This window comes from Notechis scutatus, chromosome 1, assembly GCF_049901735.1.
Source record: "Notechis scutatus isolate UNSWTSFEM ecotype Mainland chromosome 1, rNotScu1.2, whole genome shotgun sequence".
NCBI lineage: Eukaryota > Metazoa > Chordata > Lepidosauria > Squamata > Elapidae > Notechis > Notechis scutatus.
In genome coordinates, this window is record NC_142009.1 from 234,442,598 (window position 1) to 234,460,741 (window position 18,144).

At 39.3% G+C, this 18,144-nt stretch overlaps 1 protein-coding gene across 1 annotated transcript in view; it reads left to right on the forward strand.

Annotated features, from left to right (window-relative positions):
• Nucleotides 1-1,954: 1,954 nt before the first annotated feature.
• Nucleotides 1,955-18,144, forward strand: part of LOC113412495 (ras-related and estrogen-regulated growth inhibitor-like) — a 33,849-nt gene continuing 17,659 nt past the window's right edge. Inside the window, exon 1 of the mRNA XM_026668168.2 lies at nucleotides 1,955-2,192. Coding sequence (XP_026523953.1) covers nucleotides 2,033-2,192 — 160 coding nt within the window. The 5' untranslated portion in view covers nucleotides 1,955-2,032. The remainder of the gene's footprint in view (nucleotides 2,193-18,144) is intronic.

The following is an 18,144-nucleotide window of genomic DNA, read 5'->3' on the forward strand; positions in this document are numbered from 1 at the left end:
AAATTCATCATTCAGCAAGAAGCAGAACTGTTTTGTTCCAGATTACTTTACTTAGTTTGGATATCTTTAAAGTTATATGATATTTTACTGAAATGAATATTTTATATTACAGTAAAGGCAATTAAAATATTCTGCTGAAGCACACAACCAGATAAAGTTGCCCATTTTTTTTTCTAGCTTTGGTCAATGATAGATAGAAATTTGACCTTTAAAGGATCTCATTCACTCCTGCATTTATGTGCCAGATGTTGCCCCCATCTGTTAAAGACATAGAAAAAGATAATTTCTCAGATTTTATCTGCCTAAGCTCTCCATGATGTACATCAAGTGTTCGTTCGCCTATAAATATGCTACTATGTGTATGTCACAATGGGCAAATTCCTAGTAATTGTTGGCTGATCTTGAAATTAGCTAAGTAGGGTTGGACATGATTAGTACTTGAATAAGTGATAACCAGACAATTCCAAGGTTGGATGCTGGACTGGGAAATTGTAAAAATCCCAGAAAAAAAAAGAAAACTACTATTACATAGAAAATCATATTAATATCATCACCAAATATTAAGCATGAGTTCTTGCAATAGTACATGTATACAAATATTTATAAGTCAAAGGCTCCAATGTTCAACTACCACATATGTGTAAGAAATGGGAAGGCTAAGCAAGGACAGAAACACTAGTGCAAAATGGACAGAGAGTGGCAAATCACTTGGCAGTTTATCTCAAAAACAGCAAATCAGTGCAGGTGGAGAGAAGTCTGGGAAGAAGCTTTTCAAGGTATTAAGAGACGGCACCTTAATGAACTAATTATAAAGGAGGTCGGAAATTCCTATCACACTTTTCAAGACTGTCCCCCAGCAATTTTACTGAAAACTGTGTTGGCTTGTTCCCTTTGATTTTTGCCTAGCTGCCTGGGCAAATATGAAGACTTAACAATAGGAAGGCTCATAGCCTAATATGCTTGCCTTTCAGACGCCCCAAGGTTGTTGCCTTCTAACATTCTGTAACAATTTAGTCTTCTGGAGATGATGTATGTCATTAATTGCAGTTATTAGTAACCACCACAAAAACAACCAACTGTGGGAGATCTGGCAAGCAGGTATCATTGAAACCATAACGGATGAGCTAGCGTCTTATACACCCCAACCAAATGTGGTTTATTCAATCAATCCATGGCTAAGCCAACTGTAAGAGCACGGTACGGTACGTACTCCCAATCCTTCATTTAAATTGGATAATAGGAGAGACAGGATGAAGTAAGGCGTCTCCCCTGCCTGATCTGCCGCCCTCCAGAGAAGTGCAATTATAAGCTCTGCAGTCATGGCTGCAGTCCCTGTTGTCTCAGACCCTGGAGGACTTTAGGGCAAAGAGCGTGCGTTTCGACCAGTTCTTGGATGAGCTCGAACCGAGCTGCCTCAAAAGTGCAACTGGGCGGGGGAGGGGGTATTTTTTGCCTCGAGGAAGACGTTTCGCTTCTCGTCCAAGAAGCTTTATTGGTCTGAACCGATGAAGCTTCTTGGATGAAAAGCGAAGCGTCTTCCCCAAAGAGGGGGGGAAAGCACTCCAGTGGCCTTTTGAAAAAACACCGTTGAGACAATTATATCCTGGATGACTGAAAATCTCCACAGACGCTCTGGAACCGACCGGGAGCGCCTCAGAGCAACGCGGGGCAGCGGCACCAACCCCCCTTTATGCGCAGGTCACGCGCCCCCGCAAATTAATGCCTAGAGCCTCCCCCACCCCACCCCACCCCATCCCCGAAGCGGCGACTGAGGGCGCAGCCGGTGCCAGCTTGCCGTCGCGACTGAGTTTAAAACTTAGCCGAGGCTCGCTCGACGGCCCAGGGTTCCCCCTTTTCTGTGCGCCGCAGCTTCTCTCGCGGGCGAGGGGCGGGGTTACGCGATCCCAGGAGGAGCCGACGGCGCTGCCCAGCCCCTCCTGGGCGGAGCTCCAAGCACCCCCGCCCGCCCCCCTACACACACAGCCGTCGACGCCCGGCTGCCGTGCTGCGTGATCTGGAGCCCGGACAGTGCATGGGATTCCCAGTGGCAACGAGCAGCGGCATTGCCTCAAGCGTCCTGAGCGCCGGCCTCGCCATGAGTTTCCCGCGGCCGCTGCGCAGAGCCGTCAGCTTGACCCCCGCGCGGACTCTCAGGCTGGTGGTGCTGGGACAGGGCGCCGTGGGCAAAACAGGTACCTTGTCTTCGGGGGCGGGAAAGTCTTGAGCCGGCGTGCTTTTTTCCCTATTCAAATCCTGACGCTTCCTTCCCAAAAGTCAGGCACAGCCCCCTCAGGTCGTCCCGGGGCTTCTTGTTACTGAAGTCCTGCAGTTCTGTCTCCCCTCCCCACCCCGGGAGAAATCGCAGTCTCGTGTCCTGTCAAAAGCGGAGCTGCTCCGTCGTGGCATATTTTTACCTTACCTGCGGGAAGCGACTTCCCATCGCCAATTTATTCGGAGATTTTTCAAATCGAAAACTTCATACTTGCGTGATCGTCCGAGGATCAGTTAATATTCCAGGTGGGTGGTGCGGTTTGGAGGTTAGAAAAGGAGAGGAAGCGCTGAACTCTTCTGGCTGCCCGTGGGAGAGGAGGGGGACGCGGAATACGTGGACCCTTCGTACTTGATCCAACTCAGAAACTCATATAGTGCTGCAACATCATTGCTGTGAAGTTGTATAAAATGAACACTCAGATCTCCAAGTATAGTGCTGGAGCTGCCTTCCAGAAAAAAATACATCTGTTTTTCAGTTAGATAGGGGAGTGTTACCTCTATCCTGTTCTTTCTTTATTGTTTTATTCAATTTCTCAGGGTCCACAAGCCTTCAATAATTCAGTGCTTGACAAGTATAGAAACTCTTTAATTCAAGATCCGTGTTGAAATTTGGGAAGAGTCTGCTAATGCCTTTTGAAATTAACAGACTTATTTAAGACCTGAGCTTTTATGCAATTTTATGTCTATATCTGTGTTGAATTATTCTGAAAATACCCTTCACTTTTTGTTGGGAAAGTAAGATGTTTCCAAAGGAATCAGACCAGGGATTGCTTTCTCTAGCACTCTGGATCAGAAACTCAGTCAAAGTTACCTGAACAAAACACAGGTAACAAAACACAGATTTTGTTCACAAGTGATTTATGGGTTGCCTGAGTAGCTGTGGCTTTGTCAATCCTGTTTTATTTGCTTTTATTAATAGGGCTTAAATCCTGCTGCCCCATGAATCTTAGTTTTACATGTGTGGCAAGAACTTCAACCCAGATCTCTCAGGCTGAAATCAAAGAGACACTCAGCTTCTCGTGCTAGTTCTTGTTTTACATTCATCATATTGAGGCTTCTATTCCCAATTTTCTTTGTAACTGTGGAGGGAATTAAAAGTTGGACCTGTTGCAGAGTTGCATTCTCCACTGATATAGTTTGCCACCAAACTTCTTCCCCAAGGTATTTAAATCATACTTGTTGTTGATCTGTATCTGCAAAGGAAGGGAAAAGACAGTTCTTTTTAGACTTATTTGGGGGCAGGTTTAAATATGGGAAGTCTATATGTGGCTCCAGTCTTGTCCATAGTATGTCTTTGCATCTAACCAACTTTTCATCCAAAATATACCCCAACAGCCTTTGAAAATGGAAAGAAAGTGAAAGGATTGTATAAAAGAGAATAGAATAGGCTAACAAAAATCAAGGAGATAAAAATCAGGAATGTATGATTTTTTTTTTGACTGAAGGTAATTTTCTTTTAATAGTGGGCTCAAGGCGAAATGCAGATAAATGTTGCATGGATCACTTTCTTTCAAGTTGCTGTCAAAATGCAAATTAAAATTTGAAGTGCAGTTATCCTAATCCTAGCCTTCCATCATTTATTAATTTATTTATCTAGTAAATTCATAGGCTACCCATCTCATATACATGACTTTGGGCAGCCCCAAAATTAAATAAAATAATGTTTTAAAAATCAACCGCATTTTGTTAACACAGCAAGGCAAATATACAAAGAATCTCAAGGTATAGTACTGGAGTTGCATTCCAGAAAAAAAAAAAAAAAAAAACACCTCGGGCACTATCACTGACATTTGCTATTTGTACCAGGTGAAGCAAGTTTCTTTTCTTCCTAGACACGCAAGCCCTTTCACAGCATAGAATTTATCAAAAATTTTAATCCTATCTATCTACACCCACATATTTTTCTTTGGTGAACTTCTCTTCATCTAGAAATCTACAGAGATTTAATACACTTTTGTTGCATTTTCTGCTAAACGGCAAAAGAAATTAAGCACATTTCTATGAAGCTCAGTGAAAGTTCCATTCAGATTGTCTTAGTAAAGTGATCCTTTGATGGAATCTGTTTCCTGAGGTATACATGCATTCCTGCCCTAAGCTTCTGAAACATAGACACAATGCCCCACTCTCTTCCTTACTCTTGCACTGATTCTTGATACTTCTCAGTTGATCCAAATTTTAAAGCAAAGGCACCTGAAAACATAGTTTGGGGTGGGGGTGGGGGGGTAGGATTAAATTATGCAGTACTGCTGTACTATAACCACCACCTGATTAATCACACTTTCATTCATATTTTACACGAGCTATTATTTCAGAATAAAGTAAATAGACTTTTCAGTTCACTTTGTTTCTGAATTATTCCATCTTTGGTGAGGGGACAGGTATTTGCATCAATGGCTCTTGACCCTTTTATTTCTTAAGTCTCACCAATAATACTGTCAAGAATTCTACCAGGATAGAAATGAAAAGCTTACCCTTTCCCAAGAAATATATGTTAACAATAACTAACATTATGTTATTATATTTATGAATTGCAATTTGTAAATGCAGCGATAATTTAATAATCCTACTACTGTAACTAAAACTTGAAATAATAAATGACTTCATCACTAAGAAAGATGTGAGATTAATCCATAGGGAAAGGTTTATGATTCTATTTCACCAACAGGCCTCTCATTTAAAAGAGAATCAAAGATCTGTTTACAATGGAGTTGCATATTGCAAAGAACTGTATCTCAGTCTAATGATAATCTCCATACAATCCAAATAGGATAGCTACCCAACTCTGGACAACGTCTCATAGATGGCACCACTTCTCTTTCTCTGATCACCAGCCATTCCCAATCCCTAACCTCTTTCTAGTATCAGCTAAGAAAAGGGGGAGCATCAAAAAGTGTGACACACGTAAAAAAAGAGAGCTCCGATATTGTTGCTGTCTTGTCTTTCATAACCTCAGTCGATGGACGCCTGTCAATAACAAGGGTCTTTTCCTGCAAGTATATTGGGAAGTGCCATTTGGGTTCCTCCTGATCGGTACTGCTTCAGAATTCTTGGTTTGGAGATTGTTTGCTTTTTCTTTGCTCTCTTCTCTCCCCTGAGCACAGATTTGGAGCAGAGAATGGCATCGTACCTAGGGCAATTCTAAGCACTGCCAGTGGTGGTACGCATAGTGCTGCATTGGTGTATATGATGTTTTATTTGAAAAAGAAAGATCCTATTTTAGATCTTTTTTCTAATCCCTATAGAATTCTGAAGGAGAAAAAAAATCTCAATTTAAAAAAAAAATCAATTCATCTACCATATGGATGTCCGTAGTTTCTACCCTGGTAGAATCTTTATACTGCTGCCTTCAAGCTAGCTTTTATTTCTTGTAATTGTTGAACCCAATGTGGCTATTATGTCAAACAATTTTTAAGGTTACTGTAATTTCTGCTTGGAGTATACCCTCCATCTTCACTCAGCTGTTCTCATCTATCAAAAGAAATAATGTGCTATTGCCACAGTACCATTATGGGTTCCTATTTCCTAGAGCAGGGGTAGGGAAACTTGGCTCTTTTATCACTTATGGACTTCAACTCCCAGAATTCCTGAGTGAGCCATAAAAGGTTCCCCGTCCCTGGCCTACTGGTTTTTCAGTTGTGGGGAACTTCAATGGGACTGTTAATATACAAATTGACTTGTAATAAACAGGATCTGTTTAATATCACAAATGTGGGACTACATTTGTATATTAAACAGTCCCATTCAAGTCAAAGGCCAGAATGTATAGGGCTGCCCAACTCATGGTGACCCTGGAAGTAAAACCCCATATACAAAACCCAATAAACATACTGACTGTAACAGTCAAATTATTTCATTTTTACATAGCTACCAGTTATATGGAACACACTTATAAAAACAAGGAGTAGACATCTTACTTTCCATCCCATTATACCTCAAGATTTAGATAAGTCCAGCTGTCAGCTGCTTCCCTCTACTTTTTATTTTCTTTTTTCAAGTATACATATATATAGTTTGTTTTTAACTTGGTTGGAATAAGCCATGTTTGTTAGGTTTATACCACAGAGTAAGCCAGATTTAAGCAACATTTTCTAAAACAAGTGATATTTGACTGGGCTCAAATAACATATTAAGCTACAAGCTATGGTTTACTAGTGCAGTTGAATTTGATAATATTTCACATCTGCATTTCAGTAAACCTCTTTAAGTCAGTGTAGGAAACAATATTCCATTCCAAAGCATTTGCACTCTTTTTTTGTGGTTATTGGCATCAAAGTGATCACATTTCAGGAAGCAAATCATTTTTAAGAATAGCTCTGGGACTCCATTTTATTTGGGAGCTCAAGTAACTATATTTCATTACTACAGAAGAACAGGTATCTTCAACAATGCAATAGAAAACCTGATTTGGCAGGAATGGTCCTCATACCTGAGTGGGAACATATTTCCATATCCTCCTGTCCTCCTGTAACTCAGCCTAAGCACATACTTTTGAAAAGAAAATTACATATATCACCTCAGCTCCTTTTTCTCTCCAATGTTTTTCTTTCCTTGTCTCAGATTTTAACTTGAGAGTTTCTTGGGGGAAGGTTTTAAGTTGCAAACTACTGAGGATTGGGATCTCTTTTCTTGTACTCTGCAAAATGCCAGGCAGGCTGAGTTACTCATATACATACAAGACCTAGAATAATGATTCTAGTTTTGACTGAATTGTGACCAAGCCCAAGAGTGAGGCGATCGCTGGTAATCAAGTGATGTCAGTCTCAATGCTGTACCTGTAGGCTTGTTAACCAAGGCAAAATAAAGTCTTGCGCATGCATTTTTAAAACCCCTATACCGAAAGCAACTTTTGCAGTTCCAGCCCACATATTCCGCCCCCATCACAGCACTGAGGGCTTGCAATTTGCCAGATTTGCCACTGAGGAAATGTGAGTAACAAGAAAAGATACCCAATTAAGCAGGCTTGTTCTGTATTCCACTGGTGGCTGTCAGAAGCATTCTGGTTGTGCTGCTTAGATCTGGGGAGGAGGTGAAATAGGGTAAAAAAGTATCGTGAAAGGACACTTACAGCCTTTTTCACCTTTTTACAAAAATTCATTTTTTCTAGCATAGACTCTGATTGCCACCAGAAAAGAAAAAAAGGGCCAGCTTCAATTCATTATATGTTAGATTAGAATTTTTGTGGCCTTAATGTGAGGAAAAAAACCATCTTTGTCTCTGCCTGTCTAAAGTTCAGTCATGCAAGTTCATGAAGAGTCCAACGGTGCAATCACTTGTCGTTTCTGGAGGAAGATCTCTATTAAAAAATTCTTCATGGCAAGATTACCTGTATCGTGTCATTTATTTTTGCTTTTGGTTGTAAATGAACCCTACAATTAGGTAAGGAAGCCTCAGGCAATAGTCACCAGAGGTGGGGACATAATGGTAGTTCCCAAGTTGATCTTTATCCCACACAGCTATTATGTTCTTGGAAGACAGAGTCATGTATACCACACAGCCTGTTTTTTCATCTTCTTAAACATGGGTTTCCAAACTTTTTCAGGCTGTAGAATCTGCTCTTTAAAAAAAAAAAAATCTTGGGACCCCAGATCAGAAGGGTTGCAGCCTTTGAAGGTCAGATGATAAAGCCTCTCTCTTCTGCTGTGACCAAGTAGTCCATCCTTTACAAAGAATTTTTCTCCCTTAATCCCTAATGAAAAGTTTTGCATTTGTAAGGGATTACTTTATTTGTTAAAAAATAGGTGTTTCATGAAAAATACCTTAGTTATGTTGATTGATTTAATGTTATTTACATTTTCTATTAATGCATAACTTTAAATTTTTAATATGATAAATATCAAGAAATATAACTTATATCAACAGAAAGAATTGCATTTAGCAACAATTTAGCCAAGATGAGATTAAGTTTTAAAGTGAAGGAAAATTCATAGGTTCAACCACTGTACTAAACCGTAGTTTATGAATTATTATTCATGATTTAATATAATATGTGATCATCAGCTAATTATTATAGCTTATTGAACATATCCTGTTTCAAACAAATCACACGATGTGTGAAACAACCATTGAGTTGCTACTATAGGTAGTCTTCAACTTGAAACATTTCATTTACTCACAGTTTGAAGTTACAATGGCACTGAAAAAAATGACTTATGACCATTTTTCTCACAGCCATTATAGCATCCCCATGGTCATTTGATCAAAATTCACACACTTGGCAATTGACTCATATTTAGGACTACCTGTATTCAAATATATTAGTGATGATTAAAATAATACATTAGAGAAAACAGGCAAATGTATTTTTTGATTATTTTACTCTGTTAGTCCTATTAGAGAAGTAAACCCTATCTAATATTTAATTTGGTCCACACACTGCTCAAGTATGGTTTAATAATGATTCATTAAATAAACTGCAATAAGGACTTGCACAACACATTAATCCGCAATCAAATATTTAGTGTTTTCTATAAAATAGGCCAGTGGGATTAATATTTGAGATGGACAGTAAAAGCGTAGACCTTCAGTTTGGCTGAATTGAATCAGCTGGATAGAAAAGAGTCTAAAGGTGTAAATCATTACCAATGGAATAGCTGAAAATAAGAACAATGATCCTTTTTGCAAAACCCCTAGTTTTGAGGTGGTCAATTTAGATAATGATAACTGTTTGTTCCCCACAAAAGTTGGTTCTTCATTGTGAAAATAGTCAACTTATAGCAGAAAATAGGCATGTTTAGAATAAAAGCTGTACTTTAAAACATCAATTGAACAGTACATTTCCCCCATTACCAATTTTAAATCAAATTTAATTTTAACCTACTAAAATCATCTGAGAGTCAGTTTGGTGTTCTTGGTTAGAGATCATGTGTTCTTGTCCTTCCCTCAGGCACAAAACCATCTGGGTGATCTTTGTTCCAGTCACTCTAGCTTAGCTCTTAGAAAGAGGACAGTAAAAAACCACTTCTGAAATCTTGCCAAAAAAGCTGCAGGGACTTTGCAGACAGTGATGCCAGTAGTGAGTGCTGGTTCGAAGGCACCAAAATTATTATCATCCAATTCTTAAAAAGGCTGCTGAAAAATGCCTTTGCAGGCCACACACAACTGCAGACCAGATACCAATGCTTTAGGATTATTCTGCAAATTGAGGGATTGTGGTAGCTGACCAGTATCTGGAGAGCCTCAGGTTCCTGTGTCTAAAACCATTCTGCGATTGACATATGTATGCACACCATTTATCTGTGCTCATTGGAAATCCTTTTGGGGTTTTCCCTCTCCATGAGGTCTTCCAACAGGAACAAAAAGGCGGGGATTGTGCTCAGTTTTGGCATCATCCCGTGCCTCTTCACCCTCAATTCCTTCCTTGTAATGTTGCCTTATGTTGCTTTCTCTTGACATTTCTAATCAGTTTAATTGGCTTGCCTTCTTAATAGAAACTCATGCACTTTCAGTTTGGGAGGTTGCCTAGTTCCCACTGTGGAAGCAAAGCACTTCCCAGAAAGAACTCCAGGCTGATTGTTTCTGTGGTCTTGCCCTTTACCAATAAGTCCTTAAAGATGGAGATAATTACAGGCTGCTACATTTTGTACGTAATACTCTGGTTTTACTTATATATGGCACAGTGTACCATGTGTTGTCATCTGATATCTATTTCTAGAAACTTCTTCAATTAACATTGACCTTCATTACCTTTGCTTGGTTCTTCCTACTAAACCAGTAAGCTATTAAGACTTAACATAGAGAGCAGCAACTGCACAGTAAACTGCTGATGTAATTGTGTGGGATGGTGATTTGGGGTCTGTTCCTTATTTAGTTGCTATCATGGTGTGTAGGTAGATATCTGTGCCCTTCTTTATTTCTGAGTTGACTTTGTGAAGCAACTATTTGTAATTGGCCTTTCCTGTAATCATCTATTGTCCTTTAATGTTTCTTATACGAAATGTTCTAGCAAAAATGGGGAGGGGAGGGAGGGAGGGAGAGGAGCTTTATTTATTTATTGTGCTTTATTTACTTTCTTGTTATAGTGGCTTAGGGCCTTCATTTCTGTTTCTTTGCTTGATCCCTTGACTCATAAGGCCATTAGCCATTGAGACCATATCTGCAAGTCTTTAGGATCTATTAATGGCAAATATATCAGGAGACCATGTTTGGCAATGACCCTATAATTCCTGGAATCTCCTATCAAGGGTTGTATATTAACACTAGGCATGCTCAGAAAATGATTTGGGAAAAATGCTTTGCAACATATGCAAGCAAAGGACTACTTGCTAAATAGCCACATATTTTTTAGATCCTGGAAATTTGAAAAAAGAAAAGAAAAGATAAAGCTGCATTCTTTTAAGCCAATGTTATTTTGTACAAAATAAAAGCAATACAAATTATAAGCAAGGAAAGTAAAAGTAAAGAAAAGTAAAAGAAGGGTGATTAGTAAATAAGAAAAAATAAATAGCAATAGTAATAACACTTAGACTTATATACTGCTTTACAGTGCTTACAATCCTCTCTAAGTGGTTTACAAAGTCAGCATATTGCCCCCAGCAATTTGGGTCCTTATTTTACCGACCTCAGAAGGATGGAAGGATGGGTCAAGCTCGAGCCTGGTGAGATTTGAACCGTCAAATTTCAGGCAGCTGACAGTCAGTAGAAGTAGCCTGCAGTACTGCACTTTAACAACTGTGCCACTGTGGCTCATAAAAGAAAAAAAGATAGAAAACACTATTCTGAGTTACAACGGCACTGAGTGAGAGATGGTTACAACCCAGTTCTTGACTGTCCCAGCATCCCTGCAGTCACATGATATGGGCACTTGGCAACTAGTTGGCATTTATGGTGGTTGCAGCATCCAATGGTCACATGAGTGTGATTTGCAACCTTCCCTGCTGGCTTTGCAGAAGCAATCAATGAAGAAGCTTTCAGGGAAGATTGCAAGTTGCTCGGATTAGTCTCCTCTGGCCCCTCTTTTCTTGGATTCCTCATTGGCCATCCATGCACTCTCATGCACCATCCTGAGCTTTATGCATTCTCCCTAACTACTCATGCACCCTCTACCACCCAGCAGTAGCCACTCCAAGCTTCTCTGAGCTCAAACCATGCCTCACTAACCATCTGCTTCCTTTCTTACCTGATCTCTCCACTTACTTTGCATTTTGGAAGCCAACAGATAATTGTAAAGAGATGCTCACATAATAATCCACATTCTTCACTTAACAATGGCACAGGAGCTGTGGTCACATGACATCATACTTTATAACAGCACCATTTAATGGCAGAAATTCCAGTCCCAGTTGTCACTGTAATTCGAGGTCTACCATAAAGAAGTAGCTTCCAATCTTCTTTCCAGTGGTTATAAATACATTTATATTTTCTCCCCTCTCTCTGTCATTTACATCATGGTTCCCTTCTTTCCATATTCTACCTTTTCTAATCATCAGCCCATAAATCACAAGCTGTCTTTTTTCATTTTCAGAAAAAAAAACCCTATAGTTTCTAGTCTCTAATAAATGTAGCTGTTGTCTAAAACAGAAGAGATGGGGCTGCCTAAATGATTAGCAAAGATGCTGCACCCATGCAAATTCCAAAGTGTATCTTCCAAATATTTTTTAGCAATGCACAGCGATAATATATATTATAGCAGTTTAATTGGAAACAACTTAAAATAAGAAAGTTAGCTTCACTATTCCAATTGCAAGTATACAATATATTCATTCACATGTGTATGTACAGACACATGCATATCTAGGGTCACATTATTAATAACTTTGGTGTGGCCCTTTTAATTTGGCTTTATATTGTTTAAATGGTTGCATTTAGTTATATAATTGCATTTATTAGGTTGTTTTTATATTTATATTTTATGTTTTAATTATGAGCATATATTCTCTCTCTCTCTCTCTCTCATATATATATATATATATATATATATATATATATATATATATATATATATATATATATATATATATATATATGATGTTTGGCTTGGTTCGGGTATTTTCCCACGTCATTGTAGTTCTTTTAAAGTTGTAGCAACGTTTCAGCAGAATCTCATCTGCCATCATCAGGCTTCTGTATTGTGTCCGTCTGTGGGTCAGACTTTTACAGTGGTTTCAGATTTAAATTTGGGGCAGCCTATTGCTGTGCCAGAATGGTTTTTTCTTCATCCTGATTGGTTGGGAGTCTTGGTCTGTGTTTATTGGTCTCGGAGTTTGCTGTGTTCTGCTTGATGGGTGTCTCTGATATCTTCTGTCTGTTTTTTTGGCTCTTTTTTGTATCTTGATTGGCTGGCAGCATTGTGTTACTTTAATGGAGGCCTTTAGTGCAGCTTGGCTTCGGGTAAATGGACGGCTATCATTAGTTAGAAGCTGGGTTTCATCTGGGTGCCTGGTTGGGGTGTGTTTGAGCTGGAGGTATCAGGGGGATCTGTTTGTGCCCAGGTGTTTGCCTGGCTTGTGGTGTGGAGATTGTTTTGTTTGTGAGTGCAGGCTTCCAAATGATTGACAGCCTGGTGGAATCATCTCTTCTGTTCATGCTTTCTGGTCTTTTTTCAATCTCTATGGCTTCTCTGATGACTCTGTGGCTAGGGTTTTCCATGTTGGCCAGGGTTTTGGTGCCATTGAAGTTGATGCTATGACCTGTAGCTTCCATGTGTTGGACTAGTGAGGAAGTGTGTTCCAGCTTTTTGACTGCATTTTTGTGTTCATCCAGGCGGGTGCTTATTCTTCTATTGGTCTGTCCAATGTATGTGGCCGGGCATGATGCACAGGGGACTTCGTATATGCCTTGGTTTTCCAGGTCAATTTTATCTTTGGGGTTGCTAAGGATGGCTGCTATTTTTCTGTCTGTTTTGAAGGCAGTCCTGATGTGATGTCTGTGTAGTACCTTACTAATTTTGTCTGTAGTACCTCTTATGTAGGGCAGGACAGCTGTTCCATAGGTCTGTTCATCTTCTGGGTCTCTATTATGTTTCAGTGTGTTTTTGTGGATCAAGCTGGTGATTTTGCTTTTGTGGAAGCCGTTGGCTGTCAGTACTTTAGTCAGGGTGCATAGTTCAGCCTTAATGTGTGTCTTGTCTGCCAGGCGTTTGGTTCTGGTAATTAGTATTTTAGCCACGGAGTTTATCTGTGCTGGGTGGTGGTGGGATTGGGCGTTGAGGTAGCGGTTGGTGTGTGTTTTCTTCTGGTATATGGTGTGTCCTAGTGTGCCATCTGTTTTTTTGTAGATTAGTACATCTAGGAATGGTAGTTGTTTGTTTGTTTCTGTTTGCATGGTGAACTTGATTTTGGGGTGTGCGCTGTTTAGGTGTGTTAGGAAATTGTTTAGGTTTTCTTGTCCATGGGGCCAAATCACGAATGTGTCATCGATGTATCTTAACCATAGTTTGGGTTTGAGGATGGCATTGACGTGGGAAAATACCCGAACCAAGCCGAACACCATACATGTAAGTACCTGCGAAAACTTAAGAAAACAAATATATATATATATGAAATAAAAACATACCACTTTTAAAATTCATATCTTTTGATTCAGATAGCGTTTCTGATAAATTGTGTTTTTTATAAGTTTCTCCATCCATCAACATTGACAAATAAAATTATGTTAGCCAGTTGTGGGGTAAAATTGATGAAAGGTTAGTCAATGGTTTACAGCTTTTCCTTCTCCTGGGAGAAACTCATCTCAATTCTCATGCTCAGATTTTGAGTATACAATAAATCTTGCAGTTGTGATTTTTAAAATTCTGCTTGCTATCTTTTGTCTCTTAATATAACATTATACAAAACACATCTAAAAGAGCATATGTTTTGCAGTATAAAAGCATATGTTTTATAGTTAATCTCCATGGGCTTTCTCATAAGGTAGCAAAGCAAACATGTTTATATAAATTGCCTTTGGCAAATGCTAAAGGAAATCTAGAATCAACTTTTTGACTATCTTGTCTTTAAAATTTTAAATGAATCTTGTTTTATAATATGGAATTTATGGAGTGAAATATGATTTTCAAAACCTCTATACTAAATGTCATGTAAAAAAAACCTGGTTTCATTGTATCAGCTTGAAAGCCACTGCTGTAAAATGCAATCAAGACACAATGTGAGGAGGGTAGAGGAATGCTTTTAAATTTAGAGAAATGTAATTACCCTTTCTCTGTACAACTCCAGCTCTTCAGGAATATGTGCCTCCCCATTAAGAATCAATTTTACTTAGAATTGTAGGCATGTATTTATTTGATTTACAAAGTAGCTAACAAAAAGTAAAATACAGAATACAGAATAGAATGCTTAAATCGTTGTAAAATTAATTGATAAGAAAGAAAAGGCAATAAGTCTTGCCTGCTCCTCTAAAAATTTGGAGATAAGGGTACTAAATGCAGCTTCCACTGCTGTGTGTTCTAGAGTCTGGAAATTTAAAAAATACTGAATATATGAACCTCTAATGGGGCATCTTTACAATCTCTCCTGCAGATCGTAGTAGCTGGACAGGTTCTATGATGGAATATCAAGCAAGCCCTGAGAATACAAGAGTGGAAATAGGACCATTGCAAAACATGTCAGCCCAGGGGAAGAGACCAGTGTAAGAAAGAGTCTCCAAGTGACTTGAACTCCATTATGCTAGGCATAAGTTGAGCTGTGGAGTTAATTTGAAAGTTTTCATGATTTTGTTAACAATTGTCAACTGGCAATAAAGACCTTTCCAAAAATCCAAGTAAATTTTGTTTTCTGAGTTTACTAATCTCAAATTGATTAACAACAATCTTGTAAATCTCATTATTTTCTCATTAGTAAAAGAATTGATCCTCATTACCAAAAAGCTATGTAGATCATAGTTACAGAGCTTTATGATAATCTGTTGTCTTCAGAGCAAGTTGTTGCAGCTCAGACAAGTGGTAGATACACAGAAAACAACTTTGCACAATGCTCTGGGGCAGTTGGCCAGCATTTGATGAAAGTTTGCTTCAACCTGAAAGAGTGCTGCAGGATTGTCTCCCACAGGTTTATACTTCATTCCCCTGAGAACCAGCTGGAGAAGTTCAGGTGATTATTGGTGGTCTCAGAATCAAGCCCAAATCTTCAGAAACCGGCATGAGCTATTTGTGGCAACTAAGCCAGCAAAGGTCCCTGAGGTTTGATGCAAAGTGGCATTTGTTGATAGTTTTTGAAAGGAGGAGGAGCCAGGTGGTCATTCCATTCATGGCAAATGATGCCATCCTGGACAATTGTTGAGATTTTACGCAAAGGTTTGGAGCTGCCTTTGACAGCTTCATCAGAAAATTGATTGTTAATCTATAAATGTATAATTTCTGCCAAGTAGACAAATACATGGTAGGTTTTTCATTTTTTTGTTCACCAGGAACATGGGCTGAGATGATTTTGTCCCAAATGACTACTTTAGAAAGATTTTTCTGATGAATTAAGAAATGAATTTATGAGAAAGGGCACATAGAGATCTCAAAAAGTTATTTTAGCATCAGATGGTCATTGATGATAGGTTGGAAGAGGAGGAAATAGCAGATAATTTTACAGCCTTTCTTTTTTATTTGTTTTAATTCCACCTATAATTAACTCAAACAAGGGATACGGTGGCTCAGCGGCTAAGATGCTGAGCTTGTCGATCAGAAAGGTCGGCGGGTCGAATCCCTAGCGCTGCGTAACAGAGTGAACTCCCGTTACTTGTCCCAACTTCTGACAAACTAGCAGTTCGAAAGCATGTAAAAATACAAGTAGAAAAATAGGGACCACTTTGATGGGAAGGTTCCGTGCACCTTTGACATTTAGTCATGCCGGCCACATGACCATGGAGACGTCTTCGGCTTTGAAACAGAGATGAGCACTGCCCCCTAGAGCCGGAAACAACTAGCACGTATGTGTGAGGGGAACCTTTACCTTTACCTATAATTAACACAAGGCAGCAAACGTAGCTAATATTCCTTACACTTCCTATTTTCCCTATAACAACAGTCCTGTGAGATGGATTTGGCTGAGGAAGAGTGACTGGCCCAAAGTCACCCAGCCAGCTGTCATGCCTAAAATGGGACTAGAATCCAAGCCTCCTGTTTCTACCCTGCTGCCTGAACCACTCCACCAAACTGGCTCTTCACCCATTCCCTCCCTCCTTCCTCATTGTATCCTTGGATGTCAGTGATATGGAGCCAATGTGTATTGGAGCAAGGAAGAACAGAGAAAAAATGAAGATGTGTCCTCAAATTATATTTCTATTATGATACCTTTGGGCATCCACTGATAGATTGCCAATCTGGCAGCTAGAAGGGATAAGGATTTTGGACATCTTGTGAGTAAGTTTCCAAATGGTTCCAAAGCCTTTGATACCAGGAAACTTTGCAGCCCTCTCTCTGCCCCTACCTAAGAGCTCTTGTAAGAAGCCTTCAGGCAAATAAGGAAGCTCCAACTCTAGGCATTTTATTATTCCCATCAATCTTTGTGCTGCTTTTTATTATTTCATTTATATATAATTTATAGATTGTCCAGTTTCCAACAATTCTGGGTGGCTTGCAGTTAAGAGTAAAAATAAAGTAGGATAAATTATAGAAAGAAGAGCAATATGATGTCGCTTTAGAGATAGGTAAAATATATTTAAACTGCTGTGAACACTATCAGAAGCCTCTTTATATTTTTTCCTATTTTTCTTTAACCTTTTCCTTTTTCTTATCCTTTGATTTCTTCCTCCTTTTCCTTTCTTATTTTCTATTAGCTTGTGTTAGCATTTACCTTCTTGTTTACATTTTTAATAAAAATTATACATAAAAGGAAAAGTACGACGTGCAAGAAAAAAGAAACTACTCCAGAAACAACAGAAAATTAAAGAAAACACATCCAATAGGAGCTCAACCTTCTCTTTGCCTCAGAGCCTGGGAGCAAAGCCAGGTCTTTAATAGTTTTCTGGATGTCATTAGATTGGGAGCCGTCTGGATCCCTGGGGGGATATCATTCTAGAGGGCAGGTACTGCAGCAGGCAAAGCACACTTCCTGGGCTCCACAAGATGATCTTGCTTAAGCAATAGAACTTAGGATGTGCCTCTCAGCTCTTTTGGACTTGGGACTGGCTGCTATTTTGATGAATGAAGAGACTGTGAATCAGTTCATCTTGCACGTACAATTGCAAGTGGGGAGGATGGAGAGCAGACCCCCTCTGATCAAGTCCCACCCTACAACACAGAAGTCTTCTGCTGTGAAAATGAATGACAACAAATAATTCTTCCAACTATATATTTGACTGCTTCCTTGCATAGTTTGATTATCTTGGGGATAGACTCGCTAGAAATGCATCATCCTGGTATTAATGGGAACATAGGACAATTTCTTTTCCTTCTCAATGTTATAAGCTGCACCATTTCCAGGCCTTGGGCTTTTCTCCTGTTCTTGCCTCATAACAGTCTGAACCTCCTTCCTTGATTGGAAAATATACAGATTTTGCTGATTTTTGGACAGGCAGGAAGTGATGACCTTGCCACCCTACCAAATGTGTGTGTGTGTACAATTAACTTACTGCCTGGAGTCCAGATCCTAGTTGAACAGCAGTATCCCATGTCTGTGTAAGAATTGGCAGCTTTACAGGAACTTCTGGATGACATTCTAGCAAAAGGATTTATTTTCCCTCCTTTGTCTCCTGGATCTCTGCCAACATTTTTTGTAAAACTCCCTTGAGAGTTATTTATGCATGAATACAGGCTTCTGAACCATTTGGGATTGGTAACCACTGCCTCTTATTTTGGATTTGGTAGGTTACTTCCAGAAGACCACAGGTTTCATTGTATTTATTGAAACTGCAGCTTGATTTGGATGAAAGAGAGTCATGAACACTTAACAGTCTTTGCCATTATGAGATGCCTTTTGGATTTTCTAGTTGTGCCACAATTTTTGCCAGATT